General features: G+C 28.9%; 2 protein-coding genes across 3 annotated transcripts; one reads left to right on the top strand and one right to left on the bottom strand.

Moving 5' to 3' along the window:
- The first annotated feature begins 1,006 nt into the window (after nt 1-1,006).
- Nucleotides 1,007-23,084, top strand: LOC107173950 (lysosomal acid glucosylceramidase-like). Of its 2 annotated transcripts, XM_089218627.1 has the most exons (11): nt 1,007-1,336; nt 1,407-1,581; nt 9,153-9,213; nt 12,963-13,290; nt 13,893-14,046; nt 15,490-15,650; nt 17,430-17,667; nt 18,721-18,865; nt 21,064-21,143; nt 21,910-22,184; nt 22,832-23,084. In XM_089218627.1, the coding sequence occupies exons 2-11, from the start codon at nt 1,579-1,581 to the stop codon at nt 22,929-22,931; spliced, it is 1,545 nt and encodes a 514-aa protein (XP_089074753.1). In that variant the 5' UTR covers nt 1,007-1,336; nt 1,407-1,578; the 3' UTR covers nt 22,932-23,084. The 2 variants fall into 2 exon arrangements, with proteins under 2 accessions (XP_089074753.1, XP_015380198.2); XM_015524712.2 differs by having other exon boundaries at nt 1,007-1,581; nt 17,448-17,667.
- LOC107173953 (inositol monophosphatase 1-like) lies at nt 22,621-26,278 on the bottom strand. The gene is made up of 6 exons (XM_015524717.2): nt 25,786-26,278; nt 24,659-24,792; nt 24,325-24,584; nt 24,149-24,254; nt 23,939-24,090; nt 22,621-23,454 (listed from the first exon to the last, which is right to left on the bottom strand). The coding sequence occupies exons 1-6, from the start codon at nt 25,861-25,863 to the stop codon at nt 23,348-23,350; spliced, it is 837 nt and encodes a 278-aa protein (XP_015380203.1). The 5' UTR covers nt 25,864-26,278; the 3' UTR covers nt 22,621-23,347.
- Nucleotides 26,279-26,307: the final 29 nt, after the last annotated feature.

The raw sequence follows: 26,307 nt of genomic DNA, 5'->3' as shown, positions 1-26,307 counted from the left end.
AATAAATATGATTTTTTGAATGAAAATTAGCGTTAGTCACGGGATAATAAAAATATTCTACAACGCTACTAAATGGTATAATACTATGTAATATAATATACAGAAACATCACAGAGTGATCCTGATCTACTGATTTAACGTAAGGCATTTTTATTGAGTATCGTATAATATGTGTGTTTTTTTAAATGGTTCGCCCCGCATGTAGTATTTACTTATATAGTTATATTGAATATTGGTACATGTCAAATGTCAATATATTTATATATAATATATATACATAGGGACGATAGGGTCAAGACACGCCTATTTGGTTACATGGTTCATATTTATAAACACATAATATATACATACATATATATATACTCAGCAAATGTTATGTATATATTAATATATTGCGAAGTAAATGAGAATATACTCACAGAATAAAATACAGGATGTTCCATAAAGAATTAACTGGTTTAAAAACGATAAATTGAATGAAGTATTTCATGAATATAATTGAAGTAGGTATCAATCAAAACTGTAAGTTATCAATGTTGGTTTACATTTTTTTCTTTATAAATGTGCAAATTAGTTCCTCTCATTACTATTACGGGTGAGCAAGGCGGCAACGATAGCCAAACTCGCCCCAAACCTGGAGGACTAACGTGTCAGGTGTAAGGCGTTACTAATCCTACGGCGTGATTACATCATTTAGATTCCTCTATTGTAATTTAAGAGTTGTGGGCTAAGATGGAAAAATTAGAGACTCCCATTTTTCCTTTGACGTCCAATAGGTCAAGATACGCTGCTGAAGCAGAGTTATGATTTTTTTGAAATCACTCTTTTTGGAACATCCTGTATAATATTATTATTACAATGATCCGGTTTATCTCGTTTGATGGGCGAGAGGGAGACAAAGTGTGTGAATATTTGAGAGGGAGTGAGGAAGTGCAAAGGTGACTGAAAATATAACATAACTATATTTATATATAATATTATGTTGTACACCGAAGCTGAATAAAACGGAGGCTCAAATGTATTCGTAGTGAGGACGCGTTACGAATATATTGTGGATTACGCGCGACTTTCTAAAAGTTTACATTGCAATCGAACTCTATAATTTAAAAAATAAACAAATAAATATTATTGTGAATTTTAATAAATACGTATACTTACGGGTTTTTGACGGGTTTTTCAGTGCGTCCTGGAGAAGTGTACGCGTATTATTCGGACTGTAAATCAATCGAACTGTATATTATAAATGGTTAACTAACTACATATACCATAATATATTGTCATAAATATGCTGAAGACAGTCGTAGCAGGATCGATCAGCTGATAACACAAGTTATAAGTATACACGATATTAGCTGTACGACAGCTTCCCGAGTGCTAATAAAAAATAACGACGATACGTCAAGCAGGTATTTCATCTGAAGAACAATAGAGTTGCAGATATATATCACATAATACGTACACATCATACAGCGTCATCATGTCTATCGAGTAGACTGCAGCGTGACGTGCTCCGTCGAGCTGCACGCGTGGATTGCACTGGGTGCTATCGCTTACGATAATTTATCACACGCATCGAATATGGTAAGTGTTAATTACTCTTCAGCATATTGCTTATATAGTAAGATATAGCAGTGTATATTATATACATTATTATGTTAGGCAGTAGACTATGAAAAAAACTTGGCTCGGGAAAACTATTTGATTGGTCCCCAAATTTGTTTGGTCCTAGGTAGTGAATATTTTAGTGATTTTTTAAGGTATAATAAGTGCATACAGAAATGATATAGAAAATACTGCCATGAACAAATAAAATAAATCGTATTTTGCATTAACAAAAAATATAATATTTAATTTAAAAATATGTACATATATACATTGTTACCTAATAAATCACGTTGTTTTTTTAACGATTTCAATATTCAATATTTATTAATGTATTCGAAATCAATATTAGGTATTCAATATATTTTGCTGTAAATTAATGCCTTTAATTATTACTTGTATATTATGAACAACCACCTTGGCCCACTGGAAAAAGTCCATATACTGGCATAGTCCACAACTGATGTTAGGTGTTGAAACGCCGTTATTGTGGGAGACTGGAAGAATAAAATCGCATCAAGTGAAATCTCCATGATATCGGAATATCATGTTATAGGCGTTATAGCCTATATACATATATGTAGGTAACTATAAGGGGTGTATGAAATATTCTTAATTATACGCCAGTGTTTGTAAATTCAAAACGTAAAAAACTCGAAGTGCCAAAATTAGATTAGTAGATTTTTTTAACGTGTACGTAAATTAGCACATGTACCTATCTATATTTGTAGTATATGTAAAACTATTTTTCTATAAATACTATATTCACGTCTATATTGTTTTTGTTGTTGTGTAATTCGTTTATTTTACATACGACCTTGACCTAAAGACTCCATCTATGAATATATTTCACAACGTTCGTTACAGTAACGTTTAAAATGCAACATTATTTAAATACCTATATATTAAATAAAATATAATTATTGCACTAAATGTAATAAAACGTAAAAATTACTCAAAATTTTCATAAGAAAAAAGAAAAGAAATACGCCTGAATGTTATTTTATATTACAGATTGATCAATACGTACGGTTGTTATCTTAAGTTTGTAAAACATATTTATTTCTTAAATAGTTATTACTTATTAGGCACTATAGACAGGTAATAGGTATACTAATATATAAAAAATATAGGTATATATATAGTATTATAGGTATTCTGTCTCATGTTATATAGCTATAGTGGAAATTCAATATTCTATTCTATTAATGATAAATGATAATCAAACGGTCTTTAAAAATATAAAATATATCATAAGCCGGAAATCTTTGTCTCTTATTACGTTTAGAAGAATTTTTTTTTAATTGATCTGTTGTACCTATAGACACAGTTTTGTTCATATATAAATAAATAAATAAATAATCAGCATATGAATTTAAATAATAAATTATCACTATTGAAACATGTATCGTATTTTGTTGTCATATATAGGTACAATTAAAAAAATACATATATACATTACTTCTGTAACAGCAAAACAACAATAATCACCAAAGCCAATATCCAATCTGCCAATAGTATGACACTGTAAACCAGCGTGTTGGTACCTATCAGGCGAAATTAGTGCATTATTGTTATTGGTCTTTATACTTTGAACTAGAGGTTATACTATACCTAGTATATACTTATTACTTGTATAATTATAGACTATACAATTATACATTATAAAAAAAGCCATCATATGATGGTAAATATTGAGTAGTAGGTACATCTTAGGCAAAAGCTATATCATTTTATTTTATATTAATTTACACTTTTAACTTATTGGTTAATCTCGTCCATCACCCTAAGTAAATTAATTTTTTTTTAAACATTGAATTTGAAAAGTATATCGTACTTATGATATGTATAATATATTGTAGATGCTATAGGACTACATATTATTATACTATTGAATAATTTGACACATAGGTGCTCAATTCCAAGAACGTAATATAGTATAATTGTATAAACATTATATTATAATAATAATATATATGCCATATGTGTATTATATTAAAAAAAAACTATTTAGTATTGTTGATATGTATTATTACTACAACAACTTACTGTACAATACAATAAATTATAGGATTATATAATATTTTGTAGTAAAAACCATAGATATTTAGTTTGGTAATTTTGCCATATTTACCGCAGACTGCAGTAAATGCATTGCAATTTTCCACACCACCTTAGCTTATTTAATGACAATCTAATGTCATGTTTAATGTCACATGAGGTATTGCAAGAGGCGCGTTTTTTTTATTGTGGTGTCCCCATGTAGGCCTATTCCACAAAGAGAGGAATGGGAGTGAACTGCTGGTTAACGACAATGAGAGAAATTAAGAAACCGTTGGAGATTTATTATGTTTTACATTATTTTAGCTAATAATCTAATATAATAATGCAGGTTGATATAAATATAAAGATTTGTAGATTTAATAATGTATCTTTTCGTTAACCACAATTCTCCCAATATCCGCTCTGTACCGTATTAAATTCAAGACATGGATATTATCGTCATCGATAGTTCTTAAAACAAGACTAACGTCGAACCAGAGAAAACAATTACAAAATATATGTATTACATACATAAAACAAATATTATCTTTATGCATATTAGTTGTCTAATGAATTTAACACGGTAGTATTATATTTCTACTTACACATAGTTTAGATTAGGTATTGGTATTAAATATTAATAATGTATAATATATTAATTAACAAATGTAATATAATAGTAGCTACTATTCTATATACTATGGCTATATAGTAATAGTAAGCTATATACTATACTACTTATTCTAGCTGATTGTTGTAAATTATAGTTGATAATATTATTTCTGAGAAAAACAAATCAACAATAACAATAAAGTCAGACAAATAAAACCATTTATCAAAAAATGGCCAAACCTAGTAATCAATAAGCTCACACGACACGAGGAAATCATATAATTACCAGAGTACCTACGCATTGGACACACTAAGCTCACACATTACCACTTAATGTGTAAGAAGACCAAAACACAAAATAAAAAAAACGCTAGAACACAGTCAAATATATACACCACCTCACCCAAAGAAGCATTTGGCTCTGGACAAGACAAAAGAAAAATCGACTTCATCATATTGCTGAGCTCACATCGAATATATAGGACCACGGATCAACAATAACTCCGCGCGACTACAACAAAGTTAAAATTAAAAAAAAAGAAATGTCCAAAAGTTAAATTAGTTAAATCTTAAATGTAACAACTTGTATGTAACAATTGTAGGCTGAGATAAGCTATGTATATGAAGCTTTAATAAAAAAAAATATATAGGTATTATTTATAAAAATAACAATAAATTAGATTAAACCTATAGCTTACTATCACCATTATCACCGTCAGTTGCTTTTCTTTTTTTCTGCGAAGCTTTACAATATTAGTTATATAATTTAAATTTTGCTCAAGTACCATTTTTAATCCAGTATAATTTTTTTGAATACAACTATAGTTTGATTTGTATACATGTAAAAAAAGCAATAGGTACATCTGAATTATGATCGTGTCTTATTATTATGATATATTCTTGTATCTGAAAAATAATTCCCTACGACCTACAATAACTGAATATGAAAACATTAAAATAAATTGTCGTAAAACAACTATTTGAACAAAAAATCTACTTTGAAAGCATTAAATAAAAATATTAGATTCGTATTTGAAAGGTTGAATAAAAAATACATAATATATTAATGATTATAATGTGCAAAATTATAATAACTGAGAGTCACGAAAGACTTAGTGAAATAAACATACTTTCGTTATAATAGTTATGAAAATATGTGTAATAGCCAGAACAGTTTTTAATCCGTTTACTTATTTCCAGCCAACATAATAATAAAATAGGTTGGTTTAATTATTATTTTTTTTTTAATTATCCCGCGGCAACTAAGGCCATTGGGAAGGGGGTAGTACTGTAGGTTTTTTTTATGGAACTGTAGGTTGGTTTTACACGTGGGTGAGAGTTTGGCAGAATTTCTATTGGGGCACCCGTAGGTTTCTGCCATCATGCCCCGGAGTGGGGGATGGCGGCACTTGTTCTCCGGACACTGTGACTTGCCCGGAGAAAAATGCCGCCGAGGTATAATTATTAAATAGATGCTAAATCAAAACTACCGCACTATTATCTTTATCGAATTTTATTATCATACCTATATAGTTGCTTGTTTAAGCTGCTGTCTCTGTGTGGAAATTGTCGGTCTTATTATATTAGATTTGTGTGTCATAACCTTTTAATCCTTATCAGTCATCAACGGTGTAATTTGATACCCGACCAGCTTATGGTGGATTGAGTGCTTTAGGTGTCACGTGTCCGATATGCTTTTTCGTGTATAAGCAATTTAAAGTTGTAGGCCGTTCTCGAGGTCTAGCAAGTCAGTCATTATCGGTGATAGACGATAGTCTATAACTGACTATTAATTGTATAGACACAACACGTTGATCAACAATAAATAGTCGTATTTCTGAAGACTTTTAGCACAATTTAAACGCAATATCTATATATTATTATATTAAACATTGCTTTTAAACGACATAAAATGCGTCATAAGCTACAAACAAAAATATCAATCATAACTAATTATATACATTCGTAATGGTGAAACAGTGAGTTTTTTTACGGCTTATAATTAATTTCAAATTTCAAACACAAGTCGAGTCCTGGCAGGCTGAAAATCCCGTCTATTTTGTATTTACGCTCTCCCTGATTGTCTATAGTAGAATTTTCAAATCAGTAGAGGTAATAGTATAGGACGGTGATGGACAAAATTTATGATATAGATACGTATAAAATATAATAGCTTTATATTATTATGTAAGCCAAAAACAAAAAATATATAAAAAATATTACAAAATTTTCAAAATGTCTACGGTTTAAGCACTTATATTGTAAAAATAAGAGACAATTTGCGATCATACTTTAAAATCATAAATTGTTGTTGATGAAACAAATAACGATAATGTGTCCAAAAAGTATACAATATATTATATTCAATTTTCATGTTATACATCATCGAGCAACCTAGCGAAACTAGCGAGCATGCTGAACATACATACCAATAAATATTACCGCGAGTATAAAGGCTGTATATTATATTTAATATATATATATATATATTTAGAAAGTCTTGGTAGCTCTTGCGTCTTGCATTCAAAAAGCACACAACAATACAATATTGAACATGCATATAGATTTTTAACCGTTTATCACTTTGTGGGTATTATAATATACGGGTGTATAATATAAATAAACATAAGAATATATTGTTATTGGTTATACTTTGGATAAATAATACTCTAAGGACTAATTGATTTGGTGTACATAAAAAATTAAATATACCTAATTATGTATGAAAAAAATATTTGGAGAATCCTACATAATTTTTTCGTGTGAAATAATAACAAATATAAGATTTTAAAATATAGATACTAAAGTCACAGAAAATATAATTATTGAACTATTCCGAGTAGTGTTACGGAACAAACAACCGTCGATAGAAAAAGATCTTTAGAGACCACCAAATAATACTAGATATTCATAAATAATTATAAATTTTAGATTATAAAAGTGATTTAATAAATACCTATATATTTACAACATTTGACATGAAAATCCCAAAGTTCGTAAAAAGCTTAAATTACGTATTCAGACAGGGTTAAGGTTAGGTTAGGTAACTGTCATTTTACAAGTATAATAAATAATAATGTATTACATTTTACAAATATCTCTTTTTGAAAAAGACAATATTGTAAATTTAAAAGAAAAATTGATCTTATAATAAAACTGCATTAGATTATAGCTATTATAATATGAAATATAGATATTATGCATATAAGATCTCAAATTTTTTTTTTTTTAATTGAATTTTTGATTCGTGCCAAAGTTGACTAAAGCAGAATTTAGAAAATAATCTTTATAGATTGAAGTATTGAACACGTTTTTTAAATTTTTATTGAATACTTTTGTAAATGCACGACGGTATAATTGACCATCACTGTCCACTGATGGTTATACCTATACGTTAAACGTATTAATAAACTGGTCCTAGTAGTGGTCTTAGTGTCTTACTGTTTTGCTTGAAACTATTTCCAATTTAATTTCAGAAAATGACAATTAGAAGCTAACGACAGGTGTGATAAAATTACACACAAATATTACGATATCGTAACTCGTAAGTAATAAAATAAATTAAAATATAGGTAAACGGAAAAGATACGTACACCTAAATTTAGAATATTTAGATCCTAAATTATTAATTTGTTACAACTTGCAGCAAAATATCTGCATTTTTCTTGATTATTGCTCTTTTCTACCAATTATACACATAACACATTTGAAGTACCTATATTTATTTTGAATAAATGTAAATTTATGTAGGTATACCTATATATTATATTGTATATATACAATATTTTTGGTTGTGAATAAAGTTCGGCAATTTATTACTAAATTCTTCAAAACTAGAAAAAGTAAAAAAAGAAATGTTTGATATTAAAATGTTTAGGTTTAGCTATTAAATTTATTTACATCGAAAGTTTGAAAATATAATTCAAGATTCCTCATAAATTTGTTTTATATATTATATGGATGAACTAAAAAAAAATGTTACCATAAAGTCACGCATAAATCTTTCATGAGTGATCAAGTTCAAAATTTGACATCTTATGCGTAACTAGAGAAGTTTTTCTGGGAGGGTTAAAATTTTATCAGCAGCATATATAAGATGATAATAATTAATAGGTATTTTAAATAAAAATATGATTAAAAATTTAGGCTACGGATAAAACTAGAGGCTAAGTCCTCTAAGCCCCATTAATTGCACTCATGAATTACTGGATTACACTACATATTCAAATATATCATAATTATCATAATGATGGATCCTCAAACAATTTAGCTCCTCCCACCAAAAAAAAAAAATAAAAATAAAAGAAAGTTACATTCTGACTAAAGTACAATCGTATCGGATTATAGCTGTTGTTACCTTTAAGCATTACAGACTATTTACAGTAAGATTATGTGACAACAGTCAACAATAATATTATTTTAATAATAGTAAATAATAATAAATCGTGTTTTATGAGTAATTGTCAAAATTACATTGATATCCATTCTATACCCCCCGTTTATTTTTATACCGTAGAACTTCGCTAACTATAAGCCAGTCAACGTTAATTTAATAAATATAAAATTAATCTACTGCAGTCTACAATATTTACTTTCTTACTAGTTGCATCCTAATTTACAAACTGAAACGAGTTGTGTATACATTATATTATACCTTTTAGGGCCGTTCTTACAATGTCCGGTTAAAGTGTCGGTGAGTTATTAGATATAAGGTACCATCTAAACATGTAAATATGAGATATTATTAGAAATTAGTAATTAGTCGTTATAATACTTATATAAAAAATCATGTTTCAATAATTGTTGGACATTTAAAGTTTTTTAGTTTTCTAGTCATAATGAAATATATTATAATTATTAATTACCTAGTAATTACCAATCATTTCGTGTTTCAGGCTACACTACTGAAATGGGTATTGTCGATGGTGGCAGTAATGACGATGACTTTACTAAATGGTAAAAACATAGTAAATAAGAGTATATTAATGAATAATATCTACTAACTATATAGATATGCAGGGCTGGACTGGCCCGTCTAATTATAGAGTAAAACTCGATGGACTGCGACAATTTCTAGTCGTTACTTAAACGATGACTTACAGCAGACTGAAAAAATGTTAAGAGTTTTAAGTTGATGTAAAATTTTAGACTTGCATGGATGCAGGTTATAACTGTTATAAGTAGGCAGAGGTTAAAGTGGGGAAAAATTCCAGAGTGGACTGATGTCTCCATAAAGTTTTAAGCGTTCTATATATAATTTTAGGTATAATGTCTAATGTATAAATTTGTTAAAGGGGACGCTTTTTAACCGCCGTCAGAGGTAAGGGGACTGAGTCCTCCTGCGTCCCCCTCCACTTTAACCCCTGTAAGTAGGGTTTGGGACTTCTTATAATTGCATGTTTTTTTGTAGGGTCATAAATTATTCTAGGTGAGTTATAGATTTGTTTTATGAAATGATGAAATTAAATACTCGAATTAGCATATTTTAGAATATCCCATCATAATTTAATAAAAGCACATATATGAGATATTTTTAGCATGTTAATTGGGCATATTTCACATTTTTATATTCTTATAAAATTAAAATTGTGGTGAAAAATCATAATTGGATAGTCGTATCTAACACGTGTCTATTTATCAACCTTTTTATCGACAATATCGACTATTGTATAGTTGTGATAAAACCTAATGAATCCTACACTCCCAAAGACTTATGTGTACTAACCTAATTTTTAGATTTTTATTTTAGATTCTGAGCGGAGCGATGAATGAATTGATTTTCCATGATGTGTGTGTTTTTTTTTTTTTTTTTTTGTGTCTGTCATCACATTTTGGGGAAGTAAAAATGCTTCGATTTTTGACTTCAGTACCTCGTTCGATCAGAAAGTGAATCTAGTTGGTACTTTCGGGGGTCAAAAGTAAAAAATTCTTAATAATTTTCTAAATAATCGAGAAAAACAAACTAAAAAGTAAGGGAAAAACGGGAAATTTTACGCACACCCATTTTTCGACAATATCGATTTTGGTTTTTGATGTAACTTTAAAACAAATGACCGTAGATACATCAAATTTTCACCGAATGTTTATATAATTATATTCTATCCACCGTTAAAATTTTCAAAAATTTTCATTTAGGCATTTGAAATTTTCGATCATTATTAGTTTTTTAAAAATAATATCGATAAAAATTTATTTGTTAAGCAGAAAAGCTTGAAAATTTAATACAAGGCTCTTAACATATTGTTACAATAGCAGTTGAAAAATAAAAGAAATTCATAGCCACAATTTTTTTTTTATAAGCATTCAAAGTTTGAATTTTGACAAAATACGTAAAAATCACAAAAATCCACAAAATATTTTAAGCTAGAAATTCATAAAAAATTTTCTTTTTAAATCTAAGATTTGAAAATTTAGTACAAGATTCCTTAAAAGTTTTTCAATCTTTATCACAAATAAAAAGTCCACCGGAAATTCAAATTAAATTTTTATGAGCATTTGAAATTTAAATTTTTACAACATTGGATTTTCACTTTTAGCGATTTCTTTATTTTGGTGTAACTCTAAAAAAAATGACCGCAGATACTTGAAAATTTCACTGAATGTTAATATATAGACATTTTCTATATTTGATAAAATTTTCAAAATATTTAGATTTGTTTTGAGCTGTTTACTGACATTTTAATTTTTCAACTTTTTTAGTTTTTTTTTCTATAAATATCGATAAAAAATTATTTGTTCGGTAGAAAAGCTTGAAAATTTAATACAAGGCTTCTAACACATTTTTACAATAGCAGTTGAAAAAATAAAAGAAATACATATTCACAATTTTTTTTTATAAGCATTCAAATTTTGAATTTTGACAACATATTATGTAAAAATCACGAAAATTCGTAAATTATTTTATGCTAGAAATTCTTAAAAAATTTTCCTTTTAAATCTAAGATTTGAAAATTAATACAAGGCTTCTAACACATTGTTACAATAGCAGTTGAAAAATAAAAGAAATATAAAGTCACAATTTTTTTTTATAAGCATTCAAAGTTTGAATTTTGACAACATGTGTAAAAATTACGAAAATCACGAAAATGCGCAAATTATTTTAAACTAGAAATTCATAAAATTTTTTTTTTTAAATCTAAGATTTGAAAATTTTTAATAATCTATAATATATTCTAGACAGATAAACCGTCTTCGCTTAGAATCGCTTTTCGTATACAATGATATATCATTGTATTCAAATTTAATTCCATCCATTACAGTAACCCACTAGTAACCTACTGTACAGCAGAGCGACATCCACGACTTACCCGCCTTTTTATAATTATAATTAATAATTCACTTTGTGCGTTTTTCAAATACAAAATAAAAAATTTGCTGCATATTTTTTGACTGCATAATTCGATGATTTTAAACGCAACAAGTCCTGAACCCTAGTTATAATAATTAATAACTGACTATTATAAGTGTTGTTGATAATAAGTTTGTATGTGAGCTGATTGGCTGATACAACACATAACACCCGGTGTGCCGAATTTATCCGATCTGGCCCTGTAGATATGTGATTTTATGTGCGTGATGAACATTTAAATATTTTACACATTTTGAAAATATAACATGTTAATACTACTAACATAATAATGCATTATTATAACTTATAATTTTTGATAATTTTTAGTTAATTAATGCTTATAGAAAAATTGATTGATATTTGGAAAACCAGTAATTGAGTTATTATGGTTTAATAATAAATAGTTCTTATATACTTTTTTAATCGTATTTGATTACTTCTTAAATACCTATATGTTAGTATATTACAAAAAAATTAACGTCACTAACACACCAGTATACTTGGTGAAGCAAGAGACCCACCCATATGCGCCAGTTGCGATAGGTACACTCCTATCAATCAAATACATTGTATCCGAATGCCGTTTCTATGAAACGGACAAACGAGAAGCTGGGCTATTAAATATCATGTCGGAAGCTCTCCATCCAGATACCATAAGTCATATGATGACCTTTTTAATTGAAACCAATCTTATAGATAGTTTGTAATCTGTTCTTGTTTATATTATATGTAAATATTGTAAATACTGTATATCCTTAAGAGTTGTTAACCTTAAACTCTTTGTACGCCAATGGCCATCATAAACGTCGAGGCTTATTTATTTAAATAAAAAAAAATTAAAAAGTATTTTTACAAGTAAAGTTGTATACATTTTTACAAATACCTATATAGTGTTGTAGAGGACAAGACAAATCAACATGTTAGAAAATCTATTCAAGGTTTACGGCCGGCCAAACACTTTCAGTCAATTATAATCATATTTTATTTCTTCAAAACTAGAAAAAAATTTAAAAATCAAAAAATTAGTGAAAATAAAATGTTGAAACGTCAATATTTTCAAAAAAATAAACTCTACAAAATGGCTATCTTTAATTTTTTTTGGAAATAATTAAATAAAAAAAAATATTTTTTTACTTTTTTACCAAAATATTAAAATAAATTAAAAAATGAAATAAATGTAGTTCCTATCCCTGTGAGTCTTATTACAAAACCAGAAGTTTGATATCTCCATTATTCCATTATTCGTGAGATATCGTAATGGGTAAATCCTTGCGGGACACTCTGTATACATATACATATGATTTGTATAGAACTACTAGAACGTCATATCAATGTATTAATGATTAATATGCTGCAGCAACGGACGCGGACGATTGTTTGCCCAGAAAGTTCGCGTACGGCACGGTGTGCGTGTGCAACTCGACGTACTGCGATCGAACTCCGGAACCGGAAATACTAACGGCCGGCAAGTACGCGCTGTACACGTCTTCGAACGCCGGAAATCGGATGCGCAGGAGCAGCGGGTCTTTTGTGCCGTCGCTCGACTCACAATGGTCCGGCGAAGAGATCGACGTGGATGCGACTACCACTTACCAAACCATTCATGGTTTCGGCGGTGCGTTCACAGACTCGGCTGGTATCAATGTCATGGCGTTGAGCCCGAACACCCAACTCAATCTCCTCAAGTAAGTTACGTATATTTATGAGTGAAATGTGTTAGAAAAATTAAGTAAAATATATGTTACAAGTGGTAATTTAGAAGTTAGTTTTTGATGGTTATTTATGGTCAACTCATTATATATAATAACCGGTTAGGTGTATCCTAATAATCGATTTAGAAACATTTGGTTTATTTCGGAGTTTTTAGGTATGACAACCAACGCGGATGTAACCATCATAATTCATAACTCGTATTAAAAATATAAAATAGGCGGTTATAAAAAATATGAGTGTAATTTAACAAATATTTTTCTGCAATATTGTCTGAAAACTTTGATTTATGAAGTAACCTGCGACAAATTTCGATATTCACTAAATGCATGTGTACAATTTATCAACAAACTGTTTTAAGCCCTTAATGTAATTCATTGTGGAAACTTAGTGGAATTTCTTGAACATCATAGTTAGTTTCTAATAAATGATAACTAATAAAATTGACATAATTGGTGCTTTAAAAAAAAAAAAAACAATTTTTTAAATTTGTATAATAATATTTTATAGGTAACAGTAATTAGAAGATGTGGTTTCTAAATTTAATTGTTTTACGGTCTGTCATTTTCTTCCACAGGTCTTATTTTGCTGACGATGGTATCAAGTACAACATTGGTCGAGTACCGATCGGCGGTACCGATTTTTCGACGCGCAAGTACACGTACGCCGACAGCAAAGGCATTCCAGACCTGAACAATTTTGACCTAGCCCCCGAAGACGCAGAATACAAGGTATATTAATTTGGGCGTAAAACGTTTTTACCAAAAGTGAACCTTTCCCCTTTCCGCCAAATGAAATCCACCGAATTTTACCACGTTTTTACTAAAACGATTTGTAAATATATACATATATATATATATATTACGCTTATTACTTATATTAAAACATTTAATACAGCAGTAAGTTTATTTAACATACTAATACTGGGTTGAAAAAATTATAGATTATTGCATAGTTTAGCTACATATATTGTATATAATTTATTTTTTAATTGTAGAAAACCTATGTATATATATATTAAATATTATATAATCAATGTATATTGTACGTTTATCGTATTTTATTGTAATGATTGTATGTCAAATAAAATTATTACTGTGTTATAAATTTTAATATATTATTATTTTGTTAAAAACGTGGTCAATATCTTATTTGATGAAAACGGTTATTGATAGAATAGGGAAAGGTCCGCTTATTTTGGTATAAACAGGCATTGCCCATTAATTTATTGGACCCTATATATATATACATTATACCTAATGTATATGAACTACATTATAATAATGCATCTGATATATAAATAATAATATACCAGCTATAGTTATATTGTCAAATTATAATAATTCACATGTTAAATCATATAATACTGTCAAAAAAAAAAAAAATCAAGAAGTTGAGTGGGCAGAGGCATATTTTGAATGTCAACGCTTTAGGTAAAGCTTTGATGCCATCCATATTACTCTTGTTGTAGGCAAATTTACTTATGAATTAGCAATTATTTGGAAACAAAAAGTTTGCAATAACTTTAAAAAAACTTAGCATATGATACATACATGTCAAATCTTCTGGTTTATTCCTTATAAACAACTTTCTAATTAGCAATTTTGAAACTTTAGAAATAATATAAGAACATTTTTATAAAATAATTTGTTTGTTTAATTTTATAGAAACTACACAATTAGTTGTATTATTTTACTACTCAATGAGTATAAGCTTTTGTTTTTATAATAATATAATATTGAAATCAACCATTGTACAAAATAATAATGGACGGAAATATATAGCTAATAAACAAATATATACCAAAATAAGAGTAGGTTAAACACTTATAAGTTATAATATTATGGTAATTACTAATAATTAGTAATAAACTATAGGTTTATATATAAACTTAAATACCTAGAGAATTTTGATTCTCGAATGTTACAACAGCTGCATTATGATGTTGTTGCGATAATCATACTTTCATATCAATCATATATCACTGTAGATTATATGAAATAATTTTAGATTATCTTCGAGACCACATAAATAATATTTTATAACACAACACCAAAAATGAAATAAAACTTTGTAAATGAAATAATATTTATGTTTACATTGTTAAAATTAAGATAGTATTAAGTTGAATAAGTATGATGAATTTCAATAATACCTATGTGTCCTATGTCCAGATACCTCTGATAAAGACCGCAATGAGTATGGCATCGGATGAAATCAAATTGATCGGGTCAGCGTGGTCGGCCCCGCCATGGATGAAAACCAACAACGACTATTCCGGCATAGGTTTCCTCAAGCCATCATTCATGGATGCGTGGGCAGAATACCATCTGAAGTAAATAAGAATTTATTTATTATCATATTGTTTAATTATCGCACATCATCGTATAGATTCGTATACAATCGTGATTGTCGTACACAAATTTAGTTATTCAAAAAGTTCCGTTTAGTGTGATGATGATCGGTTGTAAAGCCTATCAGTCTATATGGTATATATTATAACATATAGGTATAGGTACAGTCATCACATCTTGTCTTATATTCTCAAGAGGAGTCTTATTCTAACCATATCAAGAATCGCAGACATTATAATATGTCAATATGATAACTATTAACTTGTATAATCTGGTATCCGGACATTTTCCCCCCGGCTGTTTTCGGCGTAGTAGGACATTTTCCCCCCGTATTTTTTTCTATTATTTACCTTCGAATATAAAATTATTATCTTTAACATATATTTTTTAGCTTTTGTTCATATTTATTTTTTTTATTTTTGTAAAAACTGTACGTTAACTAAAAAGTCTCTAATCTTAATTTCAATAAAAAAATAATGAATAATATGTAAAACAAGTTAAGTAAAAATATAATTTTGAATAGATTGTCTAAATAATATTATATAGTACAATACAACTGGCCAAAAAATCCGACATAAAAATAAAAAAAGATTGTATAAACAATATATAATTAGTAACTAAAAATCCGACTTAAAAATAAAAAAAGATTGTATAGACAAAATATAACGGTGGATGGTTCTCGTGTCTAATATTTTTTAATACATTGACAATCATTTGATCAGTTGTTACACTACCTTTACAATTTTTCTTTTTCTTTTCCACACACTCCCATCTAATTTTGTTATTGGCAAGATTTTTTTGTTTTGTATACATATAGTCTTTAAAAACAATTTTTAAACCTCCTCTGTTTGTTTTAAGAATTTGTATTTTATCCATGATCACAAAACAAAAATGTACATCAATAATTCTTATTTTAAAACGTATATAACCACTATAACCACTAAACCACTACTAAACTGCTTTGAACAGTTTTGATATAAAATATTGACTCAATCCTCATAACGATGTAAGATTGTATAGAATGTTATCTTAATAGTCTTAGTAATTGACTGGGGTTTGGACACAATTTTAGATTTCAATGTTAACCATCTAATTCAATATTAGTATACTACTATTTTACTTTTATTTAAAATTATATTTTTACTTAACTTGTTTTAAATATTATTTATTTATAATTTTTTTTGTTGAAATTAAGATTAAAGACTTTTTAGTTAACGTACAGTTTTTACAAAAATAAAAAAAATAAATATGAACAAAAGCTAAAAAATATGTGTTAAAAATAATAATTTTATATTCGAAGGTAAATAATAGAAAAAAATACGGGGGGAAAATGTCCGCATCCAAAAATTTATCGGGGGAAAATGTCTGCCATTCGTATAATCTATGTATAGTACCTATATATACCTATATCCTGTATATTTGCTAGTACAGAGCAAAGTGGTTATTGGCTTGAGCAACGCATTTTATGATTTCACATAACAATCATTATAAACATCCTCCGAATTTCATGGAAATATTTTTATTTATTTTTTTTTTGTAGAAAAGCAAAACTGTTCAATATTTAAATTGAAATCAGTTTTTGTTACTAAAAATAAAAGGGATTTTTCAAAAGTGTATTTGGACCATAGAGTAATTACTCTATGATTTGGACCCGTAGTCTCTATACATTGTCCACATGTACATTATATATATAATTATGTTGGCATATCGACTGTTTATAAATATGTAATATAATAAATCTTATATAATAACCGTTGAAGATTTTTGGACGCATACAGCAAAAAAAACTTGACTTTCTGGGCACTGACCACGGGGAACGAACCGCTCAACGGCATCGTGCCCGTGAACCGATTCAATTCTATGGGCTGGACTCCGATGTCACACCGCGAATGGATAGGACGTCACATGGGGCCCCGTTTAAGAGATTCCGAACACAACAGCACGCTGTTGTTCGCCATCGACGACCAGAGGATTGTATTGCCTTGGTGGATGAAAATGGTACTGTGTATAGTGTACCTACTGTTGCATTACGAAAATTTTGAAAATTTTGAAAATCTTTAAATATATAATGTATATATTCAATATTCAAAGTATATATTGTTTTTAAGCTATTCTAAAAATGTTTTCTTTAAATTCTCATCACATTTCAATTTCTAATTTTTGATTCTATCATGCGTTTTAAATAAGTATTTTAAGTAGTCTTGCTTTCTGATAGAAGGTTTTACCTCAGTATAGAGACCAATGCTAAATTTTCTTTTTGTAAATATTACAACAGTTAGCCTATTGACAGTTACCTTTATGTAATAATTAACTCTAGAAACACCTAAAGGTAAAACAAAAAAATATTAACTTAGTACCTATGTATATTTACTACCTATATATACTATAAATTATTAGTATAGGTTGACTTTCATTTTAGTTTGTGTTAAAAACTTAAAAATACCACATTTACTATTTATCGTTATAATATTTATAAACATTATAGGTGACATTGAACTTAGTGACATGAGTTAATTTTTTTTTTATGAATTATGACATTCCTAGGTACCTAGTTACTGACCATCTATGGTATGTACGGTTCTTTAAATAATTATTTAAAAATAATCATTAGATACCTATTGGTTATGTCCATCGACAAATCATTTGGTCAAATGAATAGTAATTTATCATTATTAATAAATAATAATTAAGCACATTACATAAAAATATATTTGTAAACGTAGGCATATCCTTTGATTTTAATTGTTAATAGTTTATATTAACTGACATTTTGATGCACAAGCAAAAATACATTTTGACATATATATATAACATATAATTGGATCAGAATGGTCTAGTAAAAGGGTTTGCACTAGGTACCTACAACTGTAGTAGGTTAGTTATTGGTGGTATTTATACAGACGTACAAGCAGTGCCGCAAACTATAATTTTGAGGCCCTGGTGGAAGCTAATTTTAGAGGCCCCTTATTGTACTTGTACTGTACAAGTACAATAACGTATGTATGTATTTAACTTAAAATAAAATATTGCAAAACGTTTTTTTTTCTATAGCTTATGAATGATGAACAGTGTGCTAAGTACATAGATGGGATTGCTGTGCACTGGTACTTAGACTTCATCGTTCCTGTCAAAGTTTTGAACGAAGTACACAAAAACTTTGGTGACAAGATCATAATGAACACTGAAGCATCGCAAGGTAAGTTAATATTAGACTTGTTAGGGTATCAAGTTTTTGTTGTTATACTATCCTACGGACACGCAAAGATAATGGTGGTGCATTATAAAATTATAATTCAAGTTTTCGGAAAGGAAATTCCTTAACACTTTGATGTAATAAATTCTTCTTCTACATCATCAGTGTTTCCCAAATTTTTTATCTTTACCACCCACTTCCAAAAAAAAAATCCAACAAATGACCTCTTAAAAAAAATATTGTTACAAAAGTATGCAATGAAAAATGAAATTTATTGTTTATAAATATATATAATGTATAGGTGAAATATAAAGCATAAAATAGTATGAAGTATAAATGAAAAATAATATTTTAATGAGATGGATGTGGTTAGGTAAGTTAGGTTAGATTCATTTGAAAATACTTTTTGGCAATTTTTTTTTTTTATTCGTGTCAGGCGCATAGTATAACAGAAATAATAATAATGATGTCAGTTGTATAGTATAAAATAAACAAATAAAATTAGCTTTAAATAACACTAATAATAATACGACAATAAGTAAAATAGATAAAAAAAAAATGAAGTAGACTACGAATGTTTAATATAATATGGTAATATTGTTGAGTGGTTCAGTACGTTATTGGTGGGCTTATATTATTTCTGCCCAGATGCGGGCTACGTTAATTCCTTGGCTTGTGCCTTTATGAATGTCTTCTGGGGTGCAGGTTTGGAAGTAAGCTGTGCATGTGATAATGTGTTGCATTGTCTGTACTTCTCCGCATATGCACAAGGTGTCTGTGCTATCTAGCAGTCCCCATTTTATTAGATTGTCTTTCGTTCGTCCGATTCCTGTCCTGAGTCTGTTTAGTGTTCGCCAAACCGGCCATGTTTCAATATGGCCAGATGGGAGTGACTCGTTCGGCACCCAGCTGGAGGTACTGCTTATCTCATTTCTCCATCTGGTCGTTCTTTCTACTTCAGGATGTGTTGACGAGATGGCTTTTGTACGGTTCATGAAACTCTTCCTAGATTTAAGGCGAGGGAGTTGTGGAGTTATACCGTACACAGGGTGTCGTCGATCTGCTGTTATTTCCGTTCTCTCCCAGTCTGCTTGCGTGGATCTTCTTATTGGCGGAGGGGCTATTCCTGAAAGTATATGTAATTGTTCTACCGGTGTGTTTTTTAGGCAACCAGTTATGAGTCGGCAGGACTCGTTTAGTGCAACATCGACCTTTTTAGTATGTGATGACCTACCCCATACTGGACTGGCATACTCTCCCGCTGAAAAACATATGGCTAGTGCCGTAGTTCTTAAGACGTGAGGATTACAGCCCCATGTGGAGCCACTGAGCTTCCGCAATATGCCATTTCTTGTCATTATATCTTGGCAAATGAGACACATTGGTATAGTGTAATATTTGTAGGCGATTGAATAAAACCATACTTCAAATATTCAATATTATACCGCCTACATTTTTTCTTTGATTTAGCCATGATGTGAAAAACGTTTAAAATTTAAATAAAATAATACACAAAAAATACGAAAATTTTTATAAAAACGACAGCGAATAAGGTCCGCATTCGCGAGTGTACTAAATACAAAAATAATTCAGATTCAGATAATGTAGACCACGTACGTTGTTTCTGTTATCGCTATAACGACAGATTATCGAAGAATATCGATAGACGACGAACGATTAATCTAAAAATACAAAATAAGCAAATTCAGATAATTTAGATTACGCCCCCCCCCCCCCAATTAAGCTTGTAACTTCCATTGCCCCCTGGATATCTCTAGCACCTCCAAGGGGGCGATATCATCCACTTTGGGAATCACTTTTCTGTCTGTTCTACATTATTGACTATCATAATATTTACATAATATTCATAAATTTTGCTATAATATACAGCAGTACAGTACTTTATAGTGTGTGATACATGTAATCGAATTTTGAAGTAAAATGTTATTATGTACCTTAGTACCTATAATCAGGACTTGAAACCGAAAAAAAATTTTCCTATTTCGATTTCGGTTTTGGATAACGGTATTTATTTTTTTTGTTTTTGATTTCGGTTTTGATATCGATTTCGTTTTTTAACGGTTTTAAACGGTATTCAAAAACGGTATCAAATACCGGTTTCAAGCCCTGCCTATAATATACCTTAGAATGATGAAAAAGATTTTGGTTATTTTATTAAATCAATTTTCATTATCCATCAGGTGACAAGCCATGGGATTTCGTCAAAGTGCAATTGGGAAGTTGGGCCAGAGCTGAAAATTATGCGAACAACATCATCGACGTAATACATTTTATTTTACCTCTATTATGATAATAATATACATTGGTTACCAAGCTATATGTCCGTATGTTATAATATACATTATGATGTTCAGACCAAAATTAATGTGGTCTTGGCCGAATTTTATCGAAACACTTAAGACACTCTGATATGACGACTAATGAGTAGAATATAGTATAAAATACGAGTACACACACATTTCACTGGAAAAAAATCAAAAATTAATTATATGTTTCAAGTTTCAATAAAAAAGTTTCAACAATCTATTTAGACTATTGGTATCATTAAAATAATGGAGAATGAGATATTGACTAAATCACATTATATGCGTTTATGGTGGGGGTGAGGGGTTAATTATTTATCGCATGGCGTGAATAATTGGTTTCATGGGTGGTTAACTGGTTAACATTACGAGTGTCGAGTATAATTATATAACCCCGGAAGTTGTACTTTCATTATTTTTAAATTTTTTTTACTATTTTCAATTTTGTATCCTATACTCAGATGCTCTATATACTTCTTTAGTATTCTTTCTACTTTAAATTATAGACGATACTGCAATAAGTATAGATGTACGCAGTATGCCTGAATATTATGTATAAATATGTCAAATTAAAATTATAATATTATTTCCCTTTTAGGAGTTTGAATGATATTTGTACGTTCATTATCATTATGCGATATGTATATGCATACTTAGGACACTTATGTACAACTTACCTCTGTAAAAACCAATAAGGTTTTTCTTTTATAAAAATAATTTCAGGATTTAAACCATTGGGTGCAAGGATGGGTGGAGTGGAATTTAGCTTTAGACATGACCGGAGGTCCGACTTGGGTGTCTAACTTTATTGACTCACCCATTATTGTCGACAAAACTAAAGATGAATTTTACAAACAACCAATGTTCTACGCGATCGGACATTTTTCAAAATTTATTTCCAGAGGTTCCACGCGCATAAAGTTAACACAGACATCCGTTGTGAAGTCAGTTGGTTTTAAAAGGCCTGACGGAGCTGTGGTTATTGTTCTATACAACAGGTAACTATATTCTTTAATCAATTTAGTACCAATAGGTATTCATTATATTTGGTATATACCTCTGCATATACTAACATATACGTAAGAAATACAATTAGATGACCAACCTATATTCAATAACACAAGTTTTCAATTTATTATCCAAGTATTGTAAATATAATACCTACTTAAATATAGCCAAAGCAAGTTCTCTACTATACTTATTAAATATTTTAGTTATTAACTTATTTTCATGTCCAAACCAATATGACAATACATAAACATTTTTAAATTGTAATAATTTACATTCATACATCATACTGACATAAAATAGCCAAATTTATGTTTTTAATTGATAAATATTTTATTCTAAAGGAAAAGTAATATAGGCAACATAAAATATAATTTTTAATTATTTAAATTTTAAAGTAACCTTGAATTAGAAAGAATTACAACATTTTGATAAATGACACTGGTTGTATTTAATTTGTACGATACAGAACTTTTTTACATTTTAATAATTGTTAGGAATCAGAACAATTTTGTAAAAACAATAATACCGGATATTTGAATTTTTAATATTCAAGTTTAACTCATATAGACATTGAAATATCATGTGCTTTATTTTTTATGGCTCAACATTTGAAAAGAAATATTTATGTTTTCAGGAGGAATAAACCAGTAAACATTTCTATCAGGGATCCACATCGAGGTGTTATAGGTCTTAGTATACAAAAACAATCTATAAATACATTAATTTTTTGGTGATTATTACAATCAATATTATTTTGTATTTTTAAGTCATTTACATTCTATATTCTATGAAACACATGATTTATGTTATAATATTAAAAATATTTATTAATTATTACTCAATTTTGTAAATGTTTATTTGAATTAAACGACTGTTATAATTTTGAATCTAAATAATTTTATTTTTCAACATAAAATGACTAAACAAATTTGCTCAGAAATAACTAGATAAGTTATAGTTTATAAAATGGTTAATACTTAATAGTACACCATGTCTCAACTGTTTTTCGTACTACAACTTTCATTAACAAAAATATGATATTAAATAAAACAATTTCTTTGCTACTATGTAATTATTGACATGTAAAAAAATTAACCATACTAAACCATTATTGATGATACAGGCTTAATATATAACAACAATTAATTTTTTAATCATGCTCTGGATAATATTGTTGGAATTTTGAATATACTTCTTCAGCAATCTCTGTTGATGATGTAGCTAATATTCTTCGATTCATCAATTCAAAATCTTTACCTAATTATTGATAATTGTAAAAGTACAGGTTATAATACTTTCATTTTATTAATACATAATATCAGTGGTTCTCAACCTTTTTATGCTTCTGCACATGTTTAATAAAAATACATTTTAATGCTACATTATAGTAACATAGTGTATATAAATTATAATAATTTAAAAATATTACTCTAAAACAGTGGGTTTCAACCTTTTTAACAACGTAGCACACTTCTTCTCTTACACAATTTTCGCGGCACACCGGTTGAAAACCACTGCTCTAAAACTTTGATTTTTTTTAGAAAACATTAAAGTTCAATGACTAATAGTTGTTCATAATATTAAACATTAGCCCCTAAACAATAAGCGTAATAAAATGTAATAATCGTTATTGATAGTGAAAATGTATTAAATTAATAAATATGAAAGGGTTGCAGCATACTTATGTTTAATGGAATACCAGTTGAGAACCATTGCATTAGATAGTTTTAATATTAATTACCAGCTGGATCTATCACAGAACCCCCAGCTTCTCTCACAATAATGTCCCCAGCTGCCATATCCCAAGCATGGAGACCCATTTCCACGTACACATCAATAGCGCCTCTAGCTACTTGAGCTAAATTCCAAGCAGCTGAACCTCCTGAACGAACACTAAAAAAATTGATGTATTAATCTTTGATCAATAATTGAAAGAAAATTAAGAATTTACCCATGAGCATTAGTTACTAAATATTTGATGTTGTGGTCCACAATACTCCTGAATTCTTCTGTTCTTACTGAACCAAATTCTACAGCGACTAATGCATCAGTAAGTTCTAAAAAAATACAACAATAAGGTTATATTTTGTTTTTAAAATAAACTTAAGTGATTCTCAAAACATTTACTTTTAACGCCACTGACTTTGATAGGTTCATCATTTAAAAATGCACCTTCACCTTTGATTGCTCTGAAAAACATGTCCAATATGGGATTGAAGATAACTCCTAATTTAACATCACAGCCAACCACCAAACCAATTGATATGCAAACGTTTGGATAACTGTGCACAAAGTTGGTGGTGCCATCCACAGGATCGATGACCCAAGTTGGAGCACATGTCAATTTTTCTTTAACGCCGGCAGCAAATGATTCCTCGCCAATAAATCTTAAATTTTATGATAGGCATTGTAATTTGTTACAAAGTTATGAATGATTTACAGTTTAATAGTTGTCATTTACTTATGATGTGGGTATTTTTGTTTTATTCCCTCAATAAGTAATTTTTCTACTTCTTGATCTGTCTCAGTTACAAAGTCAATTGAATTAGCTTTAGTTTCAATTGTTTTTTTTTGATTGATTCGAGATTTTATAATCTATAAATAAATGTATAATAAATTAATATTTAACTATATTTAAGCAACTATAATATGGCAAGTGATGTATCAAATATTAATGTATCAAGGGCCAAGAAGTGGGGAACACACCTTAGTAGTATAAAGAATATTATATAATAATATGTAAAGTATTAGTAAAAATTTATCATAGTACCTACATGAAATAATTAAATTAATCATAAATAGAAAATTTAAAATCTATATTAATTATAAATGGGAATATAATAATAAAGAAGTTCAATAGGATTGAATAGATTAAAAAAAAAATTAAATAGATTTTTATTTTACATTTTTGTAAGAACAAAAAGATTATTTATACCCATAAAAGTATGAAAGATTGATAATATTTAAACTGACTAGATGTAGGTTTAATACTATATACCTAGATAAAAATAATTGAGAAGTATACAATAATAAATAATAGGTATGTGGCTAAATTATTTCAAGTATCTATAGAATTGTTGCACAAGATTTTTCGTGTGTTTAAAAATTTGATACATTATTATGGGAAGTATACATAACTTTTGAATATGATAAAAAACATACAGATACCGTATTACAGTATTATACATATAAAAAAAGTTATTAATTATTTATCAGCCCTTCCATCTTACCATCCCCTCTTGTTAGGCAACAGTGGAAAAATCAATATTAAAGAATAATACCTATTACATTTGATTTGATTACCTAATAATTTTGTTGAAATAATGGATCGGTAGGGGGTTTTTTTATTGGGGCTATATAATTTTTTCAATAGATAGTTACATACAATAAGTAAATACTCCGTAATTTATAGTGATTATTTAATTAGAAATAAATGCAATTATATCGTAAGAAACACTACAATTACACAACAATTCCAGTCGTCGTACAAAAATAAATTAGCGAGAGATTGGACCGTCGAATACTGACATAAATCGCATTATTTAATTGCATTAAATTAGTTTTAAATAATTGATTTTTTTCAATCACCTTGCCGGCGTGTCGGGCGAGTCTCGTTATCAGTTCTAGGCATTCGTGCAGATTGACCTCTTCGTTTGAATCAGACATAGTAGTTATTTACTTTATTATAACGTTTAAAAATCGAAGGCTGTACCCAGTATGAACTACGAAGTCGAAAATACAGTATTTACTGTAAAATTCGTCTTAGCAGCAACTGAATAGCTCGAAAGTAGGAGGAAAACTGAATTCTGTCAAGCTTAGACGAACCGTCGAAACTGAACTGTCTGAACAGCAAAGTTTACAGCACTACAGAGCAATACACAAGAGTTGCCGCCCGTAGAGCACAGCACAGTCAGGCCAGTCAGCCTCAGCACACAATACTAATTCGGAATTCCTGGTGGCTGGCGGAGTTGCGGCGATGCCGGCGAAAAATAAACATAGCAGGCTACATAGCAAGATAAAGAATAAAAAAAACCGATGATAGTACATCATTCGTCCACAGATCGGTTACTAAGGTTGTAGATTACTAACATTTCCGATTATCACGGTGAC

The sequence above is a fragment of the Diuraphis noxia genome, unplaced genomic scaffold, assembly GCF_037042655.1.
Source record: "Diuraphis noxia isolate RWA-SAM2 unplaced genomic scaffold, SU_Dnox_SAM2 contig0002, whole genome shotgun sequence".
NCBI classification, from domain to species: Eukaryota; Metazoa; Arthropoda; class Insecta; order Hemiptera; family Aphididae; genus Diuraphis; species Diuraphis noxia.
The sequence above is the reverse complement of the archived record's forward strand: the minus strand, read 5'-3'. Positions and strand labels throughout refer to the sequence as shown.